The 26,560-nt window shown below is 48.5% G+C and overlaps 1 protein-coding gene across 18 annotated transcripts in view; it reads left to right on the plus strand.

Annotated features, from left to right (window-relative positions):
• The window catches only part of LOC104017532 (cyclic AMP-dependent transcription factor ATF-7), a 69,815-nt gene that overhangs the window by 15,564 nt on the left and 27,691 nt on the right, over nucleotides 1-26,560 (plus strand). For 11 of the 18 annotated variants that reach the window (XR_015707743.1, XR_015707744.1, XM_087771105.1 and 8 more), the window contains one exon: nucleotides 5,682-5,750. Coding sequence is in view for 13 of the 18 variants with exons in the window: in XM_087771105.1 (XP_087627231.1) it covers nucleotides 5,703-5,750 (48 nt within the window). In the remaining 5 variants the exon portion in view is untranslated. Of the gene's footprint in view, nucleotides 1-3,562; nucleotides 3,699-3,969; nucleotides 3,989-5,681; nucleotides 5,751-8,460; nucleotides 8,496-9,656; nucleotides 9,828-21,933; nucleotides 22,073-23,210; nucleotides 23,282-26,135; nucleotides 26,212-26,560 lie in introns of those variants that run through there. The other 7 variants (XM_087771115.1, XM_087771101.1, XM_087771102.1 and 4 more) reach the window with 7 other exon arrangements.

A 26,560-nucleotide genomic window follows, 5' to 3' on the forward strand; every position in this document is an offset into this window, starting at 1 on the left:
TTCAAAAGTGGTAAGTAGTCTCTTCAGTGCAGCTGTATCAAAGCCTGTAGGTCTCCGAATGGCCGTCATAGGGGCGAATTGCCACCTTCCTCCTCGCTGAGAGCAAGCACTTGTGCCCAGGTTCAGCCCGTGATGGATTTTTCATTTATGAGCCTCCATGGTTCTAAGGGGATTTTCTATGGTTTTGAGTTCTGCAGGTGCTAATTTGATATTTTGATTTGTTTGAGGGTTTTCTTTTTTAATTCTCTTGACTCTTCACAAGGGAATTCTTCCAGCAAGTTTCAGGTGGGTCTGCTGACTGAATTATTTATTAAGCAATCTGCAGCGTGCTTGGTGTATTGCACACAAAATTGATGTGCCGTCTGCACCACCACGTTCACACTCTTGACTCAGATTTTCCAAAGCCTCCAAGTAAAGTAGATTGTCTCCAATTCTTTCTTCATCAGACCAATAATCATCTCCAAAACAATGTCTTGTAGTTCTTCTGAACTTAATAGAAGCTCTCTGCTATCAGTGAGGCCTCAGGCTGCCCACAAGGCTCTCTTGTTAATGGACATTTAAAACATGCTGCCTCATAGCACACGCAACAAAATACTTAATTTTATTACGCATCAGCTGTGACTTGATTATTTTTTTCCTTTAAAAACACATGCGATCCCTCCCAGCTAAGGACCTGAATTAACAAAAGGCTTTGCGCACGAGTTCCTTGTGGAATGAAAACTTTAAATATCTTCATACCCTACAAACGCAATTCATGCAGCAGTGGAGTAAGTGGAGCCTACGTGGGTGTAAACTTAATCTCTAGAGGGTTCGTTTTCTCTAGCCGCAAAGCAGTCGTAAGTGCGTTGCCCAAGATCACAGCACAAGGCAGCGACGGAGCTGGGAACAGGACTTGGGTGAACGTTGCTCTGGGGCTCTGCCTCACTCCGTTTGCAGAAGAGCCCCTCATCTCTCGGCCGCTATCGTGACACGCGCCTCCTGTGTCGGCTCGGTGTCAGCCCAGCGTCCTGGCACGCGCTGAACCACTCCACATAATATTTCTCATTTATCTCCATGCCAGAAGTAGGAAGAAGCAATGTCCCCAACAAATCGACAAGGAGATTAACTTCAGGAAAAAGTCGTCATTCCTCTGTCAGCGCTGACACCCTTGGATAAGCAGCGCTGGAGAAATGGTGGAAGTGTGGCTGTTGTCCTAGCTACGCTTGTCCGGCTTTGCAAACATCCCCTTGCGATGCTGCAGTTGCTTTGGTGAGGAGTTAAAGTTGCGGCTGAAGGTGGGAACGAGATCCGCTACAGAGCAGATGCACTCTTGGCTGCAAAGCTCATGTTTATTCTGTTTTTCTGCATGCTGTGCGTGCTCCGGAGGAGTTGCTCCCGTTGAGAGCGCTGCTCTATACGAGCTAGTCTTCAGAAAATTTGTACTCTTAAATACCCTGTGCAAACTCCAAGGGGTGCCTGATTATCAGCACAACACACACTCGAGACTGCTGCAAAGTGTGGCTTTGGGTTTACTTCTTTTTACAGCCAGCCTATAGGTTATTTGCATGAGTTAATAAGGCAAGAGAGAGAGGAAAACACAGAGAGACTTGGGGAGCACGGTCTATTCCAGTTGAAAATGTCTTTTCTGTTTTCCATGAGACGGCAGCTGCTTGTCAGGTCTGTGCTGACAGAACTTTGAAGCACGCTTCAGTAATCTGTCTGCATTTCTTCGCTTCCCCTTGCTGTTTCCAACATGCTAAAAATCATCAAAACAGTGAAATACTGTCCCGCGGCTGCAGGAAGAGGAATGAGAATGTGTTCCCAGTATCCAATCATCTGCTTATTCTGCCTGTTCTTAAGAATAGAATTTATTGAAGCAATTTATCCTGACTAAATGTGATATAAATCTGAGCACATGTATGTACATACCAGTCATATTCTGTAGTGAACGAGCAGCTAAATCTTTCTTTAAAGAATGAGTGAATCCTCCTGACACTTTGCAAGATCAAGTAAACTGAGGTTTTTGCAGTGTGTTGGTCCCGATTTTTTTTTTTTTTTTTTTTTTTTTTTTTTAAGAGCTGCTTGTTAATGCTATCAGAAGTAGCTGGCAGGCAGCCTGAAATGCCATTGGGTTTTTGTTTTGTTTTCCTGCTCTCCCTTTCAGTTAGTGTTCTCAAAGCCCCAGGAGTGACAGCTGATCCATTTCTTTAATTTCTGAAATAGCTTTTATATGCATCGGAAGCATAAATATGAGGTAGAGAGACCCTGAAGTTCTTCATATTGGCGAAGGCAGCAAGCTGCTTAAGCGACGGCAGTAAGGACAGATCTCTGACCTGTGTTAATTAAAAAAGCATAGGGTTGGCTGCCCTGTGAAATACAGCAGTCTCCCTCCATAATAATTATGCTGCATGTTTAACAATAAGATTTGTTTGTTGATGACATAAACACATCCCCAACCTCATCCCACACAACCGCGTTTAAATGCACGGGGGTGATTTAAACAGTCTTCAAACACTTCCAGCACCAGCCTGACTTTGACAGCAAGGGGCATTACAACTGTCCTTTAAAGTTTTGTGACTTTGCTGCTGTCTCAGTACCGCAGCTCTTCACTGGGAGCTGCTTAAGCGCTTGACAATTGCTGAATGCGGCGCTGGACTGGCAGAGGACTTGTGATTTTTGTGGTTAGTTTGAAAACAGGCTGTAAAAACCGATGCCCCAGGCTCCCTTTGTAGACCAGTTCACCAGCATACCTGGCTGCGAGGACGCCTGGGAGCAGCTTTCAGGCTCCCGTGGCCCCGCGCTTAGCTTGCCAGCTCTAAGGATGGTCGTTCCTGGCGCTGTTTACGTCGTCAAAGCGCCATTCAAACACGAACCCCTGAGCCCCCACGAGTGCCAACTTGTGCCCCTCGCTTTGTAAGCCGGTAACCAACTTGTCAAAGCGCGCACAAATCATTGACTAAATAGGGATTAAGAAATCTGGAACTAATGACTCTCGCATCTACCTTCAGCTTGACAGACAACACGGACTGCGGCTCCCGGGAGCCTCGGCTGTGCTGAGAGCTGTGGGACAGATCCTTGTCTCTTACGGACAAAGCAAGACTGGTGGGAGGGGAAAAAACAAGGTCCAGGCTGCCCAAGACAGCAGTTGTTGACTTTTTTTAGTCGGTCTGTGTCCTGGTATCGTAGTCTTTACCAGCCGCCATACTGCGAAGGTGATGGTAAAATAACTCTAGCAGTCCTCGAGTTCATGTTTCCTTTGTGTCTAGTCTGATTTCTCTTATTATTTTCTTACAGAACGAGTAGTAATTGGGCTGCCCTCTGCTAGGAGTGGGTGATGAAGGACTGAGCCCTGTGTCTCAACTCATTCAGAGCTGTAGCTCTTTGTGCAGCTAACTGGAAGGTTTAGGTGCAATATTTTTGGACCTCGAGGGCAGGTGATAAGAAGCGTTTAATCAGTTTTGTGCTTCTCTTCTCTGCAGTGTCAGGGAGTTGATCTGAGCAGTGGTTTGGTATTACGAGAAGGTTTGACCTCTTCATCCCTCCTTGCTAGAGACTGTTAAATGTTAAAACTTCTGAGGAAGCCTGGACTTCTCTGTGCCTTCAGAGCAGCTCGTCTGTCCGCTGTTAGGATGCAGCAGATGCATGTAAGTCAGCTGCTTCAGGGCCTGACGGAGATTCCTCTTGGAGGAGGAGGATCAGCTGGTTGTGGAGAGATGGAGGTGAGATCCCCGGTTGTTTAGCAGGCAGGAGCAATTGCTCGGTATTTGGGTTTGAGCTCCCAGTTTGGAGCTTTGGTGGAAGTTCAGAAGGATGGTACGAAGAGTCCTATCGTTTTAATATGTTCTCACTCAGATTCATCTTGCTGTCATCTGCGCCCACGTCACTTCAAGGCAAGCCTTCGCCAGGATTTAATCTTCCAATACAGAGCTGCTGTCGTCTCCTGCTGTGCCACCCTCCAGTCCTGCAAGCCCCCTTTCATTTCTGTGGGCTTTTCTGGGGGACTGCTGCGGTGGGTGGATGTTCCTGGCCATCTTTATTGCCTTTATTATTACGCTTGCCCTATGCTAGGGAGCATTTTGGCTGCTCGCCCGTTCCATTTGTGAGAGGGCTATTTATCCTTTGTGAGTTCGTGTTTGCATAGGCCCTGGAGTTTTGCTTAATAAATCCAAACATAGTCTAGTGTTGTGGACGGCTCTCCCCTTTTTGTGGGAGAAGAACTGGCAGCCACTTTCTCATAGCTTTTGGTTGTTGCCGTTGTGCGCTGCGGCTGAGCCAGCGCTCGGGGAGGGGAATTCCACCTCTTGTAGCCGCCTCTTATAGCTGCACGCTGCCCTAGCACATGGTAATAGAAAAATAATCTTTTTTTTTTTTTCTCATATTAAACAATAATTAATTCCCGTGTCCTTTCAATAAAAGCAAAAGGGGAGTGTTTTCTGTAGCGCATGCATTCACCCTCTGCTGCGAAGTCGCATTCTTGGAGCGCTTTCTCATATAGCTCCTAAAAATAACAAGTCTCCCCACCCTCTCGCTGCTGCTCAGTGTGTGTGTGCGTGCGCGTATTAGCGGTTAGAAATGCAAAAAGCTAACTAAAAGAGCCTGTGTCTTCGTGAACGCGTTTTGGCCGCGTTCTGGTTTCATTTCTGCTCTTGGCTGTAGCAAGCTGACGTGCGTCGCCGAAGCCAAGTGCCGAACTTGGAGTAAGAGATGCTGGAAGCAACATGAACAGCCAGAACATGTTCGCGCAGTAAACCCCCTGAAGAGATAGCATTTGCTTTATTATAGCTTTTTAAAATCCTGCTATAAAAATATCAGTGGGTGGAGGGAACCATTATTTCTTGAATTTGAGGTGGTGGGGGTTACTTTATTTACTCTTATTTTTTATTAATAAGAATAGCTTCACTTGTAGCATAATAGGACTGAGTGTTTTGTTATCCTTAGCTATAATCTGTGATAAACTACCCCTGCCATCAGCCTTGTAGTTTACCCACTAGGGAGCCAGATTATTGCCTTGTAAAACGGAGCACCACTCCTATAATCCCTTAATTAATTAAATGACAAATTTTAGTTCTCTCCCATTGAAAATATAACTTGTACATAGAGAGGACTTGGATTTATTTGATCGCTTCTTGCTCGCGCTTTGTTTTTTTTTTCCTGTAGATTGTCACTGTCTTTGCTTATGTGTCTGTGCTCTCTACTGTAAATACTAAGGGAGGGTGAAGCAGGCTGTGCCCTCCCTCGACACCCTTCGCCTAGGGGATGTTTCGCAGGTCTTTGCTGCGCCAGGCGGTCCTTTGCAGGAGATGAGCGTCGTCCTCGTCTTGCAGGTGGTGACACTGAGATGCAGAAAGTCCCTTGGCCCTTCAGAGAAGTGGTGGTGGGAGCCCAGGCGCAGAAAACTCCCGCTCCTTTCCCACCCGCTGGCCCGCGCTGTCTCACTGTCACGGTTCCCAATGAGCCCTGCTAGCTGCGATGCAGCGCTTTCTCTTCATATGTGAAAAATCGACTGGGCCCTCCGAAGTCTTATTTAAACTTGGGTTGGATTAATTTCTCTTCCCTGATTGTGTCTAGGGCACAAAGAGATCCTCCTTCCCTGCGAGCACAGCGTTGATTAATTACAGCCCTGCAAAGGGCAGCTTCTGCTCTTGATATTTTTAATTTTTTTAGCTTATTTAACAATTTCCTCTTCTCTCCTTTCTCCTCAGCTTAGCTCAGCTGCATGAAATATGGGAGACGACAGGCCGTTTGTGTGCAATGCCCCCGGCTGTGGACAGGTACGTTTACAGTATACTTTATTGTGAATGTGTCGTTGTGAATCAAAGTGGCTGTTTTATCACTGAGGCAAAGAGTTTAAAGCCGGTGTTTTACGTGATCACTGGAGGTAATCAGATCAGAGGATTTGCAGTGTGTAAATCCAGGTTATGAGCAAGTGCAGGCACTCCAAAGTAATGAAATCTGCCTTGCTTTGTGGCGTATTGTTATTCTGCTGGTGTTTTCCGTGAGCCCCACACAGCCCAGAGAAAACATGCTGATCTCCTGTTAATGTTTTCTGATAACATTGCTCATCTTCTTTCAAGGCTATTTAACCAAAGGACAGATACTCGTTCTCGGTCGGGATGAGTTAGCTGCTATAGCATATTCTGTAAAGCAGCTGAGAATGTGACAGTTGATGGTTTGTGTTACGCGAACCCCAAACTGCCATAGTCTATTTTGGGCTTGCAAAAAAAGAAAAAAGACCCATTGTGATTTTTTCCCCCACGGACGGGCATGCTAGAGTTGGCTACGGCCTTGCAAAACTTTTGCTCGCTTTCCTAGGGCAAACGATGATTGCTTTGAATGAGTCACATCCCCTTTTCAGTCATGCAACCGTTCTCGTAGGCTCGCCTGCCTGGGAAGGCACCTTTCCATTGCGTTTTGCGGAGTTTTGCAGTGAAGCTAGTGCTTTCCCAAAGCCGAGCTTAGGGTCTCTCTGGCGCTCGGCGGTGCGGCGTCTTGGCGGCTCACGCACCGTATTAATGGGAGGAACGGGGGATTGTGCAATTACTGCTGGGGCTGTTTGAATGGGAGCTGTTAGAGACTGGGCTTTCCGCAGAAGTACAGCCCTGCGCAGAGTCCGGGGAGAGCTGGGTTTGTCTGTCCTGAAGCGTTAGAGCCTCAAAATGCTAAGATGCTTTTTGCAGGGGAAGGGAGGGGGGAATTGTGGCTTTTAATTAGATATTAAGTGATGCGCACGCACTTTGTTTTCCTGGCTGCCACTGTTGGATGTCGGGTTGCCAAACTATTATGGCTGTGACGCCTTTGGGAGCTCTAACCGATCCCAGGGTACTCCCCCTGTCGTTCCCCCCAATTCTTCAGTGTATTTAATATCTTAATGCCTCTTGTGGGTCTCTCAATTGAAATTAAAGATAATTCTGCATCCCGAGGGTGCGTCCTTTGAGACTGCAGGTGAATTCTGTGACGCATTTATTTTTATAGTGCAGAAATGGGTCAAAAATCTCATCTGGGAGCTCTTGGGGACGGGGGCTCTTTAAAAATACGCAGTTAGGACTTCTCAGCTTCTTGGTCATTCTAGCGCTAGTCTCTTCTGAAGCGTTTTCTATCCACTTGCAGGTGATCTTCCTCTTTCCCCCCCCCCCTTTTTTTTTTTTGTAGGCTGCTTTTTATCTTGAACTTCTTTGCCTGTGAAATTGTGCAAGTCATTTATAAAATGTATTAGCTGTATTTGAGCACTTAATGATGTGAGGACTTCAATCATACAACCTTAAAATCGGATTCAAACAAGCAATTAAGGCAAACAACAATGTATTTAAATTTAATCTCCCACAATCTCCCACAAATGACATATAAAGGTGGTTGCTTCCTCCTTTCGCTGTTCCAGACTGCTGCTTATGGGTAATTCTGACAATTCTTCATGTTAATATTGAAATGTTAGAATCCGGGTAATTCATACCGGTATGATTCATTGTGATCTAACCTGACCTCGTGCACAGTTTCCTAGAACGTCCTTCAATACCTGTTCAAACCAGAGCATGTATTAAATAATGATGATCCAAGCTTGATTTAAAATATTTCCAGTGATGGAAAATTCACCGCAGCCCTTGGTTAAGTTGTTCTAATAGTTAATTGCTCTCGCTGGTAAGGAAAAATTATGCCTTATTTCCAGTCTAAACCTGTTCAGCTGCAGCTTCCAGGCTGTGGATCTCGTTAATTTTTGTTTGTTAGACAGAAGATCCTTCCTATCAAATTTCTGATGTCTGTAGGTGTTTACTGACTGATCAAGTCACCTCCTAACAGTTCTTCAGACTAACTAAATACACGGAGCTCCGAGCATCTCCCCGTAAGTCCTAGTGTCTTACATGCATTTTTTTTTTCCTGTCCTCTATTCTGTACATCAGCTTCACGTTAAAGGTCTTTAAGAGCCTTTACAAATCCTGCTCACCACTAACACGCAGCAGTACTGCTGTGCAAGCGCAGTGGTACCCGAGAGCCGTACAGATCATCGTAGCAGGATCATTGGCTAAAATTAATGGTCGGTGAGCTGTGCTTTCTGGGGCAAGTGGAGTAAAATTGGATCGCTGCGATGAGCTGGATAGGGTAGCGCGATTGGTAGCTTTGAATCTTAAAAATAAATCCAGATTTGAAGTTGGGGGGCTGATGGTGGCCAGCAGCTGTCTGCCGGGCTCGACCTCTGAAGCACGTGCTGCGTTGTTTCCCCAGCACTTTGTGTTGCCTTTTGGTGCTAAACCCCGACCCGTGACAAGCCGCCATGGGTCATCCCATCAGAAATGGCTTCTTCCTGTGGACTCATGTTAAAGTGAAGCCTTAACGAGGGTCAGAGGGGACTGCACCTATCTCAGTTCATTCCCTCATTCCTAGAGATCGAGAGCCTTGTCTTCAAACATGGGGGACAAAACGGGTGTGTGATCTGCTGCAGAAACATCCTGACCTTCCCACAGGTGCTGAGTGCCTATGGCTCCCATCAGAGTCTGTACGATCCAGAGTTTTGAGCTTTCTGGAAGGTAATTTGATTTTTCTTTTTTTTTGTTTCCCCCACCCAGGCACACAAATCCACGCCCAAGCGGTGCTGTGTTATTGCTTACAGCACGGGAAGCTTTTTCCCAGCTCAAAACCAAGCCAGACTGTGGCTGGGACTGGAGAGGGAGACTGCCTTGCAGGATTCAGCCTTTTTTTCTGATTCTTTAAGACCTTTGGGTGCATTTTGCTTAGGAAAAAAGCCATTTGAATGGGAGAGCATCGGTGGCTGTTGAGCCTCTTTGGTTATCAGGGTTAACGTTTTTGGGATAACGCCCGGCTCGCTGGGTCCTTTCACCGCGGTGGCTCCAGAGTCTCCGTTCCTTTCTCTTATTTCTAAACCTTTGATCCCATGCCCAATCCATTGGCGTGTTTTTATCCCTGCAGATTCCTGCTCTTTTGGGTATTCCCCTGTTTGAGGGGTGCGTTCTGGTTTTGGTGAGTTGCTCCCATGGGAACAGGCTGCTTTGGTCCTGAGTAAATTGGGACGGGCTCCTGGATTTCGCTGTCAGCTGGGGCAGCGGGCATGGGGACAAATCGCCCGGTCCTTTTCCGCTCACTAAAATTAGCGCTCTGCCTCTTGCAAACGCTGCGTTGAGACACGCAGTAGCACGGGAGGTCACGGGAGAAGGAGAAGGGAGAGCAGAAGCAAACTAAGTTGAACAGGAGGCTGGAGACAATTGCTGTGAAGCCAGTGGTGATTTTCCCCCTTTAGTTTAAAGGCAAAAAAAAATTATTTTGCTTCCCGGTGTAATTTATTGGAACCATTAGCTGCTTCATTCCCTCTGTAGCTCATCTTTTACGCTGTATGTCCTTTTTTCCTCCTTTTCCTTCACTGTTTCTATGTAGAAAAAGGCTGCAAAGCTAACTTTTCAGGGAAGTGAGGAGAGGGAAGAGGGAATGGCCACCGAAAATAGATGAGCAGATCTTGCTGTTCCCCCCGTATCATCCCAGCTAGTGGGCTTTCAGTGGCTATGTAAACATGTTTTGGTTGCTAGGTCTTTAATGGTTGTTATTTTTGGATTCTGTACACGATCACTTCCCAACAGCGAGTCTGCTGCGACACAGCTGACTTCTAAATGTGCTGCATATACTGCTTTTAAAAAAGATTCTTCTCAAGGTCATTGATCTGGTTTCTTCTCTTAAAGAGGACAGGTGACACGTTTTTCCCCGACCCCCTGGCCCTCTCTTGTAGAGGGAGAAGAGCTTTTCTCCAGCAGGGATGTGCCCCCCTGTGCCACTGCCTGAAGGCAAGGAGGGAGGTAGAGGCAAGCCCCTGCCTCCGAAATGTCTGCAGAAGACGTAGAGCCATGCCTCAAGTAAGGCTTTCATTGAATCTGCTAAGTGAAACTAATCTGGGGGTGGTGTGCGCTGCTAATCATTATTAAAATCTTCTAATCCCATTTAAAACATACTGAGTGATGAAAGGCAGCCTTAGCGCAACCAAGTGTTAGCCGTAAACTTTAGCGTTGCCATTAAAGTTGAAAGGTACTAACTAAGTCTGCATAATGAGACAGCTCTGACTCATTAACGCAAGGTAATTAAAACTTTGGCCGTCCTGTCTAAGGCATCTAGAGCAAAGGTCTGACGGGAGGTGGGGGCTTCGGGTGCTCTGGTGCTGCTTCGTTACCGGGAGCTAGCGGTGGCAGAGGGAAGTGGCTCCGTCTGGCTCTGTATCCTCCCTTATAAAACTGCGTTAAACCCTTCGCAGGGTGATGGCCGAGTTGGGCCGGCGAGCTGGCAGCGTGAAACGGGGGTTGGCGGATAGACGTGCCTCTCCGACAGCCCTGCCTCTTCCGCTCCTCTCCCGAAGGCTTCGGGAGCGCTGGATGCTTGAGGCTTTATGAAGTGTCATAACGGAGGAACATCTTTATTAATAAAACTGGTTTGTCCACTCCTGTTGCCCAAACTAATGGAGGGGCCATAATATTGAATATATTCTACTGGGACCAAGACTTTCCCTAGCCCCTGCCCCCCCACTCCACACCATTTCACTTTTTATAAGTGACACAAATCATCACTCAGGTCCTAATTCCAGGGCTACAGTTATACAGGCCATTTCCTCAAACAATCGTTTGCTTTTTAAACCCACCCTTAATTTAACAGTTTATTCCCCTTAAACCCATGCCACCGAGGTGATGCTCGTGCAGTGTCCAAGAAACGCGAAGCCCAGAACTTTCACGAGGCCAGAAAATGATTTTTCTTCTTTGTGGTTTATTGTATCCTCTTATCTTGTCATATAATAGAAATAATGTTTATGGCATTGAGGCCTCAGCATCACTTGGCATTTAACCAACCTCAAAAGCAGTTTATTGCTTTGTATACTCTGCCGCCATGACCATTATCCCTTAAATCTCTATTGCTTTGTAATATACGAGGCAACAAATGGCTTCTGCGATTGGTTAAATGTGGAACTGAAGCTAAGGTGTGTTTTGTAGCTTGTATAATCCAAACGAATATAGATTATTCCTTTTATATGAGTGCTGGTGTAGAGAGGAAAAAATGGTCCTCTTCTCTTTCCAAGAAGTGGCGAGCTCTCCTTGTCACGGTTCAAATTTCCACGCGGCCTGGGACGTGCACGGTGCCTTGGCCTCTGGGAGGTTTGCCGTGGGATTTCCAGCCACGGAGTTATCCCTGTCGGCAGCCTGAGCTGCGATTTGCACCCGTATATCTGCATCCCAGTTTTGGGTAGGGACCAGCTCCGCCAGTCCGAGGAATGCGTCTTGCCCCTGTCTCTGCAGGTCTGTCGGTGGCTGAACGTCCTCGGTGGAAGCAGATGGTTCGGGACAAGCTGTTGTGATTAAAAGAGGCAGAATAATATAGTGAGGCAAGGAGGTGGGTGTGTAGAGCAGCCCAGAGGCGAGAGGAAGAAAGTGCCCGTGCCCGTTTGCTTTACAACAAAGCATCTTTCTTTTGGTATCGTTTCAAAGGTTGGCTTGGTTACTGTCCTCCTCTCCTTCCAGTTACGGGCTAAAGCGAAAGATAAGAAAACATTCCCTGTCTCGAAGCTGCCAGGAGCCACCTTTACCCATACGAGAAAATCCAAAGGGATGTCTCAGCCCTGCTGGAGCTTGCTGCCAGCCCTGACCGGGACCACGCGTGCGCAGGACACGAATGTGTTTGGTTTGAATATGAGCGTGTACAGAAAGAAATGCTTGTGTGTTGATTTAACAGCCTCCTTAGGGTCTGCCTCTTGAGACTTCGTTCCTGAAGCTTATGAAGGGAAGCCAGACAAACTGCCTAAGAAATTCAGAGAGGTAAAATCGAACCTTTGAGAAACTTCAGCCCAATTGGCTACCTGCTGTTAGAGCAAACAGGAATTTAAATGGTTATTAAGCAGAGTTATGACACCCTGTCCTCCAGTAGAAATTGTTACTGTCCTGGCAGGGGAACTGAGTGGGACTGGACTTGGACACAGGCGCAGGGTGTTTTTCCTAAAGAATTCAGGCTCCTAACAGCCACTGATTTAATGAGGTAGGAGCTGTTATGTCTTTGGAAATCTGAGCCTTATTAATCAGGAGAATGGCTTCTGTGGAGCGGGGTGGATAACGCCAATCGCCAAAGCCGGATAGGGCTGGTGAGAGCGGCAAGCCAAGAGCAGGACTTGCAGCTGCCCCTTCCAGGGTTACGTGGCACGATCGAGATCGGGCCTCAGCTCCAGGGGCCTGCGGGTGACCCGGACAGCGCGATGCCGTGGGGCTCGATGCCGCCTGTCACCGGGGGACCCAAGCGAAGGGCTGGATCACACGGGAAGCAGTTCCCATCCGACCCCAGGCGGTACGAAGACTTCCCCTGCGTGCCCGAAAGGGTCGCTCGCCGTGGGGGCTGAGCTGCGGCTGACGCCCCCCTCTACCAGTCAAATATTAAAATGAAAAATTGTGGATGTTAATGATGGAGCGAGAATAAAATCCTTCTCCGAGCTTTTTGTTATGCCTGGGCACAGATACCCCTTGTCTGTAGTTAGCATGCAAAGTCACGTCTATGTTGTGTCCCTACTGCACCCAAGTGATTTGAAGAGCTGAGCCATAAACTAGAGTTTCTTTTCTGTTTTTTAAATTGAAGGAAACGTCTGAAGCTCTGTGGCGAGGAATTCCTAGCTGTATACGCCTGCTTGCTTCACAGCTGCAGCTTTTTATTTGAAGCTGCCACAGCTGAAATAAAATTCTACAGAGAAACATCTTGGTTAAAGGTCTTCTATTATTTTACAGGAATGCAGGTTTCCAGAGTTAATTATTTATTTCAAATTAAGGCCTTTACAGCTGCAGTACCTGTACATCAAGCACAAAATGGCAGATGCTACACAAATCTCCAAGCGTTTACAGTATGTAGCGGGTCTGCGTAAAAGTAGTGGTTGGTTATAGTAACTCTTTAGGTTGGTAGCATCAAAAGAAGTGAATTAATTTGAATTGTAACTCATGTATTGTCAGCAGAGTAAAATGATGTCTTCCCACCTCTTGCTGAAGGTATTTTTGGAGGTGGGGAGGAGAAAGCTAATTTTGAATAATAATAAGCTTGAGAAGGCATCTGAAACCAGTAAACGTTTATTTTTTACACTCCTATAACTTAAAAACGGCCAAACCAATTTAAACCAAATTGGATAATAAAAAATATTGCTCCTAGGCTGAGCCCCTGTATGCCAAGTTCCAGTCTAGAATGAATTTTTATGACCGAATTACAAACCCCCTAGAAATGAAGGTTTAAAATGGAAATGTTGACAGACCTTTAACTACAAAAGCACTATAATAGAAGTTCTTTTTTTTATAAAATGGCTGTTTTAAAATATAATTAAGACTTAAATATTATTTAATAGCAGCATTTCCTGTAAGTTAAAATCTTTATCATTCCTATGGCTGGGATTCATTGCCAGTTCTGAGAATGCCAGCTCTGCTTTGCATTTGGAGCACGTGTGCAGTGCTGAACCGACACAGACACTTGTCTGTCAAATGGAAATGGGTCTGGACAGCTTTCCAAATTCCCCGTTTCTAAATAAGAGCCTGGATGCCAAAGGACGTGCTGGACCTCCACACAAATCCCGCGGCTCTGGGAAGAAACTGCCGCGTAAGCCTCTGCCAAAGACTCAACTTTTAATAACGTGAAACGCCGGTGGCGCGTTCTTTGTAGGCAAACATGTTTGCATCCCCTCTGGCTGATTAGGTATTAATTAGGAGTTGTGCTTTTAGCGCGATGGCTGCTTTGGTGTTCTCGGCACATGCTGACAGCCTTTCAGGGCGCTTTGGAAAGCCGTGGACGGAGCAGCCGGTCTGGCCGCGATGAATCTGGAAGCCCCTCGTGCCGCAGCAGCGCGGTGGCTCGGAGAGCCGTCCTCGCAGGAAAAAGAAAAGGCTTTTCTTTTGCAAGGGCTTTGCGCAGGCTTCTCCCCGCTCCCGGAGGGGTGCGCTTGCTGCCGCGGCTCCGGACTGCAGCCCTCCCCGGTGCCCTTTTTGTTAGCGCCGGTGCCAGGCTGTGGCCTCGTGCCACGGGCAGGAGGGTGCTGTGCAGCTGTCGCACCCCACCCAGCGTGGGGCTTGGTTTTCATCCCTGCCCCCTTTCTTGGACTTGCTAATTCCTCTTATTTTCCTGCCTTCCTTTCCCCCCCATCCCCACGTGAAATGCTGGTGTTTAAAAATAACCCCTGGCTGGTTGCTGCAGTGCCACAGATGCAGGGGTTGTTGCAACACTCGGTTCCTGTACTGCCCCATGGCTGGCTTGAAAGTGGAACTGGCAATGAGAGAGTCCCAGTTGCTGCATGGTGTCCTCTCCGTTTTCCTGCCGGTTTTCTTGCTCTCTGCTCTCCTTTTGCAGGTGAATAAGCTTCCTGCTGCCAAATACCCTTTCAGGACAGCCTTTGTCATCGGGGATGCTGATAGCAGGAGGCAGAGACCCGTGAGATCGTCACCTTAGTCTGTTGTGTTTTATATAGGTTTGGTTTTTTAAAGTCTTCATGGGAGGACGACACTAGGTAGAAAGCAACGTAACCTGGAAATTGGGCACGTTCGTAGGTGAAACTCTGCGATGCTACAAGCGCACTTACAGGTGCAGGCGCTGTTGCTTGTCCTGCTCCTTCCTTGTGGGAGCCGCAGGCGTTGCTCTCCCTTCTGCAGCCACGTGTGAAGGGCTGGGGGTGTAGGAGCAGCTTTTCCCTCCTACGCAGGGACAGCCACACGCTGGGACATCCACCCCTAAGGCCGTTCTGGGAGGGGGCTCCGTTAAAGGGCAGGCATTGAAGCCAAATTTATCTGGAAACCGCTATTATATGTATTTTAGGCTGTTGCAGTGTCCTCCTCTTGTGTATACCGCACATGCAGCGCTGGAATGTGATGGGCGAAAGGTCTCTGGAAGCTGCAGCGGACACGCTTGATAAGGCTTTGCTGCATATTTCACTAGAAACCTCCCAGATCTGGTTGATGAAATATATCTGTGAGGTTTTTTTTTTTGCGTGAAGTAATTGCTTGCTAACACAAATTGGTTTAACGTGTACGTAGAGGAGATAAGTAACTTCAACTCCTGTTAGTTCCTTTCTAGTGCGGATTTTCTAAGAAGCGTCTGGGCTGCGACTTTGGCTTCTTGCTCTGGAGATGCAGTGAGGTTTGGCAATAGCTTTTACATTTCTGTTCTGGTGAATGCCTGTTCTAGAACAAGCCCTCGTTAGGATTTCTTAGCCATATTGGCTGCTGCAGCAATTAAAATGAAGAAATAGCACCCCTGGATTTGAAGAAATAGCTGCATGGTTTCCCCCTCTATCGTCTTAGAGATGCTGTGCCAAGGCTGCAGAATACCTAATAACGCCTTAAAATATGCAGAAGCCAGCTTTAATGCAGGTCCTGTCAAAGAAAACGCTATCGGAGGATGAGCCGTGCTGCAAAGCATTGGCTCGCCGTCCGCTGCCGCCGTATCAGGCACGCTCTCCGATCGCTTCATTAGCATACTTGTTCATTTTGGCGTAAAAATGGAGTATATGAGGCGGCACACAACCAGTAAACCTATTTCATGTAGCAATAGAATAGCCAGTAATGGATCTAATTGCCCTTTTGGAGCACCTCTTGTCCCAAAGGATTCTTCAACCGGTCACAAATCACATCAGAAACGCACCTACCGCTGAGCCGCGGCGCTGGGGAAGGTGCGTCTCTGGTCTCCTGTGCCAAGGGAGCCCCTCCTGCCAGCGAGACGGGGGTTGAGAGCTCCAAGGCAGCGGCACGGTTTTCTTCGGAGCCGCTTAAAACTTCGTTTAACCTTCCTCGTTTCAGGGGAAGGGCGCTGAGTAGCGCAGCGGGGCGTCAGGCCTTATTTCCAGGGAAAGCTGGACTGTTAAGCCATCTGCTTTTCGATGGGTGACTTGCAGACTCAGCAACTATAGATATATATATAGACAGAACACACGCCAGGATCCGTTCCTATATAAACAGTCATATATATCTCTCTCTACATGTATATTTATATGAATATGAACATATCCTGGCTGCCAGACGCCCTTTATTGGGGCTGCTTGATGCCACGTACTTGAGGGCAGCAGGAAGGAAAGCCAGCAGCAGTCGTTACTCTGGATGTCAATGTAGGAGAGCATCCCCCGCTTGAAAAGCGGCCTCTGCACGGCGCCAGGGGATGCAGGTTTTGCAGGGTGTCCGGAGATGCGTGCGCTTTACTCGGGGCTTGCCGTTTCCAAGAGGGTATCGCCGTTCTCGCCGAGCCCCCGCGCACATCTCGCACCTGCAGCACCGGTTGGTCGTGCCGCTCGCCGGCCAGTGAAGCCCGGCAAACCGGGTCTGGAGTTTCTCGAACGCTGCCAGGTTTCTAATGATTTAAATTTCTGTTTTGTTTTTGGTTTTTTTCTTTAATTGAGCCATATCCTCGTTGTTCCCAGATTATGGGATGGTTTCCACTTTCTGCAGCGGGGGGGGAACGAGGAGGGAGGGTTTCCCCTTTCTTGGGAACGTGATCAGGGCTGCAGAAATACCCACAAAGGAACATGGCCGTGCACTTGCCGGGGATGGTTTCTTCTCTTTTTGATTTAAGGGAGTTTCACAACCACAGAGTTTCTGCTTGGAACGAACTAATCTCAGCCCAGTCCTTACCTAAAGCTCTTGCTCTATATCAAAAATGCAAACTGCGTGCGCTGCTAGCACGAAGCCATAAATTGAGCCAGGCTCTTTTATTAACTTGAAATTAGACTGATCTAAAAGCTTGCTTGTGGTCTTGAGCTTAATAGGAGCAGAAAGCTGCCGGTGGCTGCGCGTTCTTGCAGCCGAATGCCAACCTGCGAGTGTTGCCATGTTGACCGTGGCTTGTGAGTTTAACCTCAGGTGATCTTATCTCAAGAACTGCAAAACCTGTTTTTTATCCGTGCTGTATGGCAACCGCCGTCCCTCATAAAGCAAATGAGAAATAGGGCACTGGGTTTGGAGGTTTTAGAGGGAGGAGGGTTGGGTAGGAAACGAGAAGGTACAATCAAAGCCTGCCTTACGCTCAGTATTGAATTTTTCCTGCCTCTTGTGAGCTCTGGGTTTTTTCTTGGCCAGTAAAATATTTCCTTATGTTAAAAACAGTCTTTTGAAGACAAGGCTGTTTGGTTTTGTGGGTTTTTTTTGTTGTTGTTTAAAGCCTCACTTGCTATCTGTCTGCTCATCTCTGAGAAAATTACGAATGCTTTTTGTATTTCACTGCATGAACAGATGACTTTTTCCCCAAGTGCGGCTGCAGCACGTAGCTTTGACGAAGGCCTCGTTATCATGCCGTCACGGATACGTTTAATTTTCAAAAAGGTGCATGAGTTTGCAGGATTTTCTGTAAACTTCTTGCATAAAATCCAGCCGCGTTGTTGTTGAAGGACAAAAAACCAAGCAGGGGGGACTCTGCCTGGGACTTCCATCTCCTTCCCCAGCAAAAACGATGCTGAGGAGGCTGCTTTGGGTCGCAAGGAGAAAGACAGGCATGTTTTCCTTCGGCTCCTTAGACCCTGCACGGAGTTAGTAGTAACCAACAAGCCCGTGACTTGGTTTTATTTCAATATCTAAATAACCAGGGGATTTTTTTTTTTTTTTTCATGAGCCCGCTTCCCCTGTTCAGTTCTCTAATCCCAGAAAGGCGCAACTGAGCTTTGCAAAGACACGAGGAGGCAGCTAGGGATGGCTCTTGGTAATTGGAAAGGCAGCTAAAATCCTCTCTTTTTCTCCCAAGGATGCTCGCCGGGCATTGTTGGATGGCGGAGGCCGCTCCGCCCCTCTGCGGCAGCCGGGCCGGCACGGCTGCTGGCGCAGAGCAGCGCGTCGGGCGATCGATGCGGCTCTCCCTGGCCGCGGCGGCGGCGGTAGCGGCGATGCCGGAGCAGAGGCGAGCAGGAGATGCCGTGTCCTTATGCATGTGGTGGGGAGAAAACCCCCGAGCGTCTCATTGCTGGAGAGTAGCGTGGAAAAAAACCTTTAAGCCGTAATATCTGAGGTCCTTTCTAGAGATTTCGTGTGAGATCTGAGAATGAAAGCAGAGCTATTCATAGAAGTGATTTCTAGTCATGGGTTTTTTTTAAGCTTTAGGGGGTTTTTAGCTAACACTTCTCTCCCCTCGGTGGTTTGCATGCTTTGCATGAGAACCTTCCTTAAAGAGTCAGTTCTCGGGTTGAGGTGTAAAAGCTCACAATAAATACATTTATTTCTAGTAGCTCTTTTGATGCGGGAGGAAACGTGAGATTTATAAAGGACTGATGGATTTGCTGGGCAAACACTGCGTTATCCTGCCGCTGGGGGGTTGCGATGCTGTAGCTGCACAAAGGACTGGCGTGTGCGTGTCGGAAAGAAAAAGAGTACCTTTTGGGCTTTTTCTTCTCCGTGCATAAAGGAGAGGGCACGTGGCCGATCCGCAGAAATCCCCTTTGTGTACGGAAGGCAGCAAGGGGGGATTTTTTTCTTTGCCAGGGTTCACCCCTTCCCTGGGTTAGTGGTACTGTCGGGAGGAATTTAGGCTAAAGCAGGTCTGGGATGCGTTGGCAGAAAAGCAGAGGTCGGCGCGGGAGAGGCCGAGCTGTCAGCTCCGTAACATCCCTGCCGTTCTTGAAAGATCCCCTGCAAATCTCCTGCCGTGGTAAATCTCGGGAGGAGCGTGGCATCGTGTTTATTTAACACCTGCTTAATGATGCAAGCTGAGAAACTGCACCACCACTTTCCAAGCACTTGTACCAGCTGTTTTGCTCAAATAATTTTTTTATATGCCGGATTAAAACAATAAAAACATTAAAGTCCTAAAATTCCCCCTGAGAGTAAACATCTAGATAATAAAGAATTGTGTGTGTATAGGGGATGGGGTGGGAGAGTTTTGCAGCAGTGCAAAACAAGCTATAAATTAATCTCGGCAGTAAAGCCTGCTAAATTAAACCATTTCATAAAATGAAGTTGTTGCAAAATGTTGAATCAGTCTGTCTTTGGGGCAGTTAAAGATTTTTGGCTTCTTCACTTCTTCATGTTATTTATAAATGGTAAATGTGTCTTGTGTAGCTGTGTCAGTCACCGCTTTTAGGCAGAGAAGTGGGGTTTATTTTGGGGGATAGGTGGGGAGGGTTTTATGGTCGCTAGAATAATTGACAGGAATTCAAAGCATCACCCGTCCTGTTTATCTGCTTAAACCCCCTTAATGTCAGCTTCAGACAGGGAGGCGAGCGGTTCCGTCTCAAAAAAAAGCCCATTTATAAGAATAAATATTCAAAGGACTGGATTTTAAGCAATCCAAGCTAAGCTTAAAAGTAAGGAGCAGATGATTCCACTGATGCCTTGCTCGCGTGTGTCTTGCTGGCTCTTTTCTGTGCTTTTTTTTGGTGCGAGACTCCTGCCTTCCCCACTGCTTCTGCTACCCCAGGCGTCTGCAAAGTCCCCGCGCGATGCATTACCAGCTCCTCGCGGTGCTGGAGTTACAGGTGTGAGCTCTTCACGGCACGGCATCGCTGGCGACATCTTAATTCTGGCTTCTGCGCTTGTAAAATCTCCTAATTCACCTACTCGCTGGGGTATTAATCCAAGCTTTTGTTTCTGTGGCTGGGGGAGGTGTTTCCTGCACACGTTTTGGGTATTAAAACCAATTTGTGATTGCTGTGTTAGCTTGTCTCCCTTTTAAGAGGCTTGTGCGATGTTTGCTATAAACCTCAAACATTTGTAAGCTTTAGAAGAAAATTTAAATGCATTTTGCTTTGACTGCATGTGAAATTTTATTATCTGCAGCCCATAACGTAGGCAGAAAAATTGTTAAGACCCTAAGGATGCGAGTAAAGCAATTTTGGTGACCTCAGCTGTATATTTCTGCATCGCTGAATCATCACCCAGTTGGCACCTCAGCGGGGGTAATCTCTGCTCGCGAGGCTGGGAGCACAGACGGGGCTGGGAGGAGGGCTGTAGATCAAACAACGTGGGGAAAAGCTTATGGGAAAGCTGCTTGCGTTATGCTTGGCTCTATCTCGTCTGATTTTTTTCTTGCACTTAAAGAGTTTATCCACTTAATTTTTATTAAGGGCTGCAGGTGGAAAGTAATGTTAAAAGGGTTTACCATTAGCCAGGAGCGGCTAAGGAGGCAATTAGACGCGAGCGAGAGCCCTGGGCTGCTGCGAATTGCAGCTGGGGAGTCTGCTTCAGACGCAGAAAGGCTTTTGCTGGGGATTTTGTCGGGTCACTAAGTACGCAGACAAGCGCCGGAGAGCTGGGAGCGCGTTAATGCGCTCCTCGAACGTAATCCTGTTGTGTAGACAGCTGAAACCTCCCCGTCGTGAGCTCCTGTAATGGCAGGCCTTGGGAAACGAACGTGAGAAGAGCAAGGAGACTCGCTTCCCCATCAACCTGACCTGACTTGCTGGGGAAAACTTGGCACCTTTTGAAAGGTGGTGCAGTTGCGTAATGATTGCAGATGATTTGGGGGAGGGAGAAAAAAAAAAAAAAAGGGATCCAGATCCTGGGTGCGGGAGATTTCCCGGCACTCTGGGGTGCAGGATGGAGTCGGGCAAAGAGCTTGGAGTTAGACCCCTCTGCAATTGTCTGCTCTGAGAAATCATAAATCTCGAGAGAGAAGAGGGTCACTGAGAACCTCATCAGGGTGGGAGCAGCAGCGCCGTGTTAATATGCCCATAAATCTACCTGTTACGATAAAACAGGTGGCTCTTGCAAGAGGCAAAAAATAGTCCAACGCCCGGAATTTTTTTTTCTGCTGCTGCCTATCTCCTTTTAAAAGCTTAATTACTGCGGCGCGCTGACATCTGACGACTTATCACAGGCAATCATGGTTTATATAAAATGCAGGACTTAGTTTTGCGTCTGTGTCTGGAAAGCAGGGGCAGAAAAAGAGCGAAGGGGCTCTGCGGGTTGGCCAAAATCTCCGGGAGAAAGGTGCGGAGAGGTACAAAGAAAGGATGCGCTTTCGTAAGTGGTGTTGGTGAGACTGGTGCTGGAAAGCTGTTTGTGCTTTAAGGGCTCCTTGGAATAAAGAAGACGAAGGGAGCTACAGGATGGGTTAGTCGTGGGGGGAAATCATGCCCTCACATAAAACCTGGGAGCTGCGTAGGTACGGATGGAGGGAAGGGATGCGAGGGCAGGACTGGCTCTGGCCCGACGGGAGTCGCTGCAGGGGTTTGGTGAATTCCCTGGTCTCTCATTTCACATCTTGTGCTGGGACGTGTGTGGAAATCGGAGCTGGGCGAAGCCATCTCCGCTGGGCTGTCTTGGTATAGACAAAGGGAGCCAGACCCCTTTTATTTCTACGGCTCGTTTCCAGAATGCCCCAGTTGCTTCTCAAGATGGCCAAGGATCCATAAATCTCAATTTGCCTCCTGCGTTTTGTCCCTCTCCACTTGATCATACCCCATCTACCACCCTCGGTAATTACCCTCCCCGTTTTTAGACTGCGTGAGTGTATTTAAGTCGTGCCCGTGCTCTGGTTCTGTGGGTTTACGCTTCCTAACAGCTTGTTCCCTCTAAGTAGCAAATGCCAACATAAAAGGGGAAAAAAAAACAGCCTCTAAGCCACTTGAATTCTGTCTTCATTTAACATGATGCCCTCTCCCAGCTGTTGGAGCTTCCCCAGGAGAGGTCCCAGCTCAGGTCCACAAAAAACACCCCTTTTTGCAGAGGTTCGCACACCATGAATGGGTGGGCGCGTACCCAATATTGCAAATGAATTGAAGGAAATCAACCTTCCAGTGCATTAAAAAACTGAATGGGGACCATGGCATCCTTTTTCTAATTGTAGTGTTGTTCAAAGGTCAAGGCTGAGTCACGTCGACTTTTTCAAGCTGCAGCACACTGGCACAATGAGGGCTTTTTTCCATTGGAGCTAACTTTTTTTTTAGGATCGGCTTTCTCGTAGCCCTGAAACAATAGTGCAGCAGAGAGGATCGTGTTAGCCTGGTGCGGGGCATCTTCCGAGAGGACAGCCACCAAACCTCTCGGATGAGACCAAATTTAACCTCCGCTCCTTCGGCGGAGAATTTGCTTTGGAAATGACCGTAAGGGGGTTGGACTGGAGTTGAGGGACCGGTTGTCCGGAGCAGAATCCGCTGCTGGAGTCCCGCTTTCCCAGCGCAGCTTTCTCTTATGCTCTTCCCGGGGTAAGTACAGAAAGGGAGATATCACCACCCCGCGCCGGGGGCACGGCAGCTCCCTGCAGCGCCGTCCTGCTGCTCGAGGACCCGACCGCAGACCCTTGCTCCGACACAACTGCGTTGGGTACCTCAGGTCCAAGGGACACATCTGAGTCCTGGTTTTGTCTCAGTTCTGCTGGCTCAAACCACTCGGTTTCCCTTTACCTACATTTCTAAGCTCACCTTCCCGGTGCCGATAGCGCTGCCTTGCTGGGGGAGCATCACAGCATCCCCGCCAGGTGCCGGGGACGTGCAGGCTGCGAGGCTCCCCGTTGTCACCCCGGGCTTAAGGGCTGCGTTTCCACCGAGGCCGAGCGTGCGGCTGCGATGTATGGCTTGGCAGGGAGCAGGGAAGCTGGAGCGGTTTGCACCGCGGCGCTGCCGGAGCTGCATGTGCTCCGGCACCTGCTGCCAAAGCCTCTCCTCGCCCGTGCGGTATTGACAGACTTGGCCACCGTCCAGAGACTTTTTAAGATCCCTGTGCAGCCTCCCAAAGCACAAATCCTCAGCCCTGTAGACAAATTAATCGACTCCAGTTCGGATTTAATTATTTTTACACATACATTCTTGTTTCTCGGGGTATGCAGAGAAGGAGTTTCCTGTTATTCTTTTATTTTCACTCTATAAATTATCTCTCGCATGCATGCGTCGCGCGGGACTTGCTGCCGATGCTGTTTGTTTGCCGAGAAAGTCTTTGCTCCCAGATTATTCATTCAGGAGCTGTCGAGCGTTCAAGGCAGGAAGGGTGACTCACTTAGTAAACAGCAGAGGCTTGCAGGGGAAGGCAGGAGCCCAGATTGGGTTTCTGTGGTAGATCTGAAGTCTTGGGGGGTGGGGGTGTTTTTTTTCCCTCCTTTTTACCCTTTCTTCTCTACCACCAGCACCGGGGGCTCACGATTCTTTCTCTGCGTGGCACGAGGGCAGGGTCTTACGAATAACACAACAGCACGGCTGCATAATTCACCCCTTTTCCTCCCTCGATGCCACACAGCTTCCTAAACTGCTCAGCCCCAGCAGCTCTCTGCAGTAGGGCAGGGCAGGAATTTCACTTAGCCCGAGCTCCCTGCCCTCCGCTGTGCCTCTGCCCATTTTCCTTGGTCTCTATTCCCCAGCTCTTGCGACGGGAAGAGATGCTGAGCTCCTAATGAATCACCGAGCGCCCGCGCTTGAAATACGGTTAGGGAAACACAGCTGTAATTGCCTTTGTTAATATTTTTTTTTTTTTTTCCTGCAGTGCTTCTCACATGGCTCCTGGTACTTGCATGCGCGGTCGGCTTCCTCTCCTAACGCCCTTGTGAAGTATGGTGCCTTTTCCCTTTTTATTTGCTCTGTCTGGTAGGTAGGGGAAGAATTGATGGCTTGCCCAAGGTCACACTGAAAACCTGTGGTGCTGCTGGGATTCGAGCCGGGGACGTAATAATGATTCACATCCACACTGGAGCTATCTGGGGGTTCCCATGGGGCAGGCGCGTATCCATAGGCACAAGCTGTGGAGTCGCTGACGCTCTGCAACTCCACCCCCTCGCTCACCTCCGTTAATTACCGCTGTGCCTCTCCTCTTAAGTTATGTGGCAGCGGTAATTAATACATGTATTTTAATAACCTTCACTTTTATCGAAACAAGGCTAAAAATGCTCCACCGTGTGGAAGTAAATAATTATTGCATTTCCAGGTTCTAGCCGAGTGCCACGGGCTTTGTGCGACTGCGGGCAGGTTCCCGCATCGCTCGCCTGCGTCTGGCTGCAGAGATCTGCTGCCGACGGGATGGAGCAGCCGATGCCTGCGGACAGAGAGCTCGGGAGGAGCGGACTGACTCCTCGAGGTGTCCGTCCCTCTCGAGCATCGCTCGAGCAGAGGAGGAGGGTATCGGTGTCTTAGAAAATCCTGCCTGCTCTCACGTAGTGCAGACTCGTTGGAGATTTAGGAGCCTGATCTTCCTGGCTTAGGTTGGCATCCCGGGGTCTGGGCTGTAATTCAAGCAGCCATCCCGGAGGAGCTGTTGCCTACGAGGCACTGAGGGCTCCTCGTCTGCGGAACTGGGTGTACTTTGGGCAAAGCAGCCCCTTGCTTTGCTCCCAGGTGCTCCATAAACCACCTCAACCATCTGCTATTTTTCTATATATGCCCCATTTTAAAAAGGAGAGAAGGTTGGTTCGTGGTCCTTTGGTGTGCTGCGGAGAAATTCCTTGGTAGCTGGCGGGTTGGGTTTGATAGCGAAAGCAGCCGGTGTCCAGCCCAGGTTAAATCCCGCTGGGATGAACGAATGCCTTCCTGGCCGAGCAGGGTGCTGCTGCCTGCTCCGGAGGGTTGGCGGTTGTTTTTGTCTGCACCCAGATGTGCTGATGCTCAACTCAGGTGCGCTGGAGATGAAGGAGAGGCTGTCTCTACCATATGAGACTTTATTAAAATTAAAAAAAGAAAGAAAAGAAAAGTTGAATACAGAGTTTATTAAAGAGTTTGCCCCGTATGTCCTTGGCCGAATGCTTCCCTCCTCACCGCTACATGGTGTGCTGTAGGCCAGATGGTTGCTGCCTTCCCCCCTGCTGAAACACCTGCATTTCAGCGGAGGGGCATGTGTATGAGAAGCCCTCTGGGATAAGTGAAGCTATAGAAATGTAAATTAAATTATTTACCTACTCCGAGTTAAATGCTCTGCCCTTCTGGCCAAGGAGATGGGATGGGATGGGACGGGCTCCAGAACCTGGTTAACTCTTTGTTTAAATTGCAGAGAAGTTTGTGGAGCAACCTGAGTATCTCAGCCCTAATTACCGGTGATTTGGTAGGAGGCGAATACTGAACTGCCCATAAAAATCCGCTCCCTCCGGCCTGGTCCTCGCTGCCTTATAAAAAACATAGCTCGTCTGTCGCCTCCCAGGTGCTGATCTCAGGGAAACCGAAGGGTCCTGTGTCACGCGTTGGCATCTTAACCTTGTTGCTGCTCTCCCTCCGCGCGCCGGAGATGGGAGAAGCCTGACGTGGAGCCGCCTGCATTTAGAGGGCAGATTATATGACACAGAGAAGGTGCTGCTGTGCAGCGCTGATCTGTGATAACTACCTTAAAAACAAAACACGCGGTCCCCTGGAAAAACAAAATCTGAAGGCAGATGGTTCTCTCTAAGCAAAAAAAAAAAAAAAAAAAAAAATTACAAAGGCAAATTTTTGTGGTTTGCACAATGTTCATCCCAAACAAAGTGCTTGTTAAAGGGCTTTTTGGCTGTTGGGTCGTGGCTTCCTACCACCAGCACTGAACGCTGCCTGTGAACAGGCTGAAGTTTCTGATTATTATTCTTCTTCTTTCTTTTTTTTTAAACAAGGAAAGGAACGTGAATTAATCACAGGGCAGGATGTAAGCGGATTTTTAAAGTAAAAGGCATAGCCACATGGGTCCCTGGAGCTGCCTGAGCCAAAAATAACATTTCAAGGTTTAATCTCCATGCAGTTTTAATGGGGGGGGGGGGGGGAGCTGCAGGGGGGGCATTGCACAAAATGCATCCAAGCCCGCTCCTCTCCGAAGCGATTGAGCTGGCTGTGGCCTTTCTCATTTTCACAGGACCTGCGTGAGTAGAAATAAGCTTTTCCTGCTGCCTCCAACTTGGGAAGGGCACCAGGCACGTAATGCCCGAACATTTTGCAGACGAGCATCCTGCTGCAATGCAAGAAACAGCCCCGCTGCAGCAGCGACAAAGCAGAGCCCTGAAGCGGACGCTGAGCTGTCGTCCCCTGGCTGATACGGCCGTGGAGATTACCTCTCGCCCCTCTTTCAGGTTTTAGTTTCTCCCCCGCCTGGGCTGGGGTGAAATGACCTTGGCTCAGGGACGTTCTCAGTATAAAGCCTGTGCTGCGCTCGCAGCCCACCGAGCCGCCGCTCCCCCTCCTGCAAAAGGCTTTGTGCTCGAGCGGGAGCGGCAGAGCTCTCTTTGAATACCTATACGTGCAAGACACAATCTGTTGTGGTGTGGGTTTTTTTTTTTTTTTTGTTCTTGAGCTGATCACTCATAAACCTTCCCTCTTCTCGTTTATCCTCGTTCAGGCTCGCGGAGGTGCTGTCTCTTCCCTCCTCTAGCGGAAGGATGCTGCCACTGAAACCAGCTTTCCAGAAGCGCTCGGTAACCATAGCTGCTGCGGCCACCTTCGAGCTGCACGGACTCGGTGCCTTGGCTGCTTTCGAACATAGCCACGAGCTTTCCAGTGGGAGCAACTGGGCTCCGAGCTCTTCTGAAACCTGGCCCAGTGAGCACCGCCTTTCGGGGAACCCTCCAAGAGGAAACGGGTCCGAAATCTTTGCGTGTCGGCTCTCGTAAGTGTAAAAATAAGACAGCTTGGCCGTGCTATTGTTGCATTCTTTCAAACCAACAAGTCTTTGCGGCGTTATCTCCTCGTCGTCTCGTGACACCTCCTTTCCTATGGAAATGGGCCCATCTGGGGATTCACGTGGTCCCGGGCAGATAATTGTAA

Source organism: Nipponia nippon, unplaced genomic scaffold (genome assembly GCF_047370975.1).
Source record: "Nipponia nippon isolate SJK-2023a ecotype South Korea unplaced genomic scaffold, ASM4737097v1 scaffold_35, whole genome shotgun sequence".
NCBI classification, from domain to species: Eukaryota; Metazoa; Chordata; class Aves; order Pelecaniformes; family Threskiornithidae; genus Nipponia; species Nipponia nippon.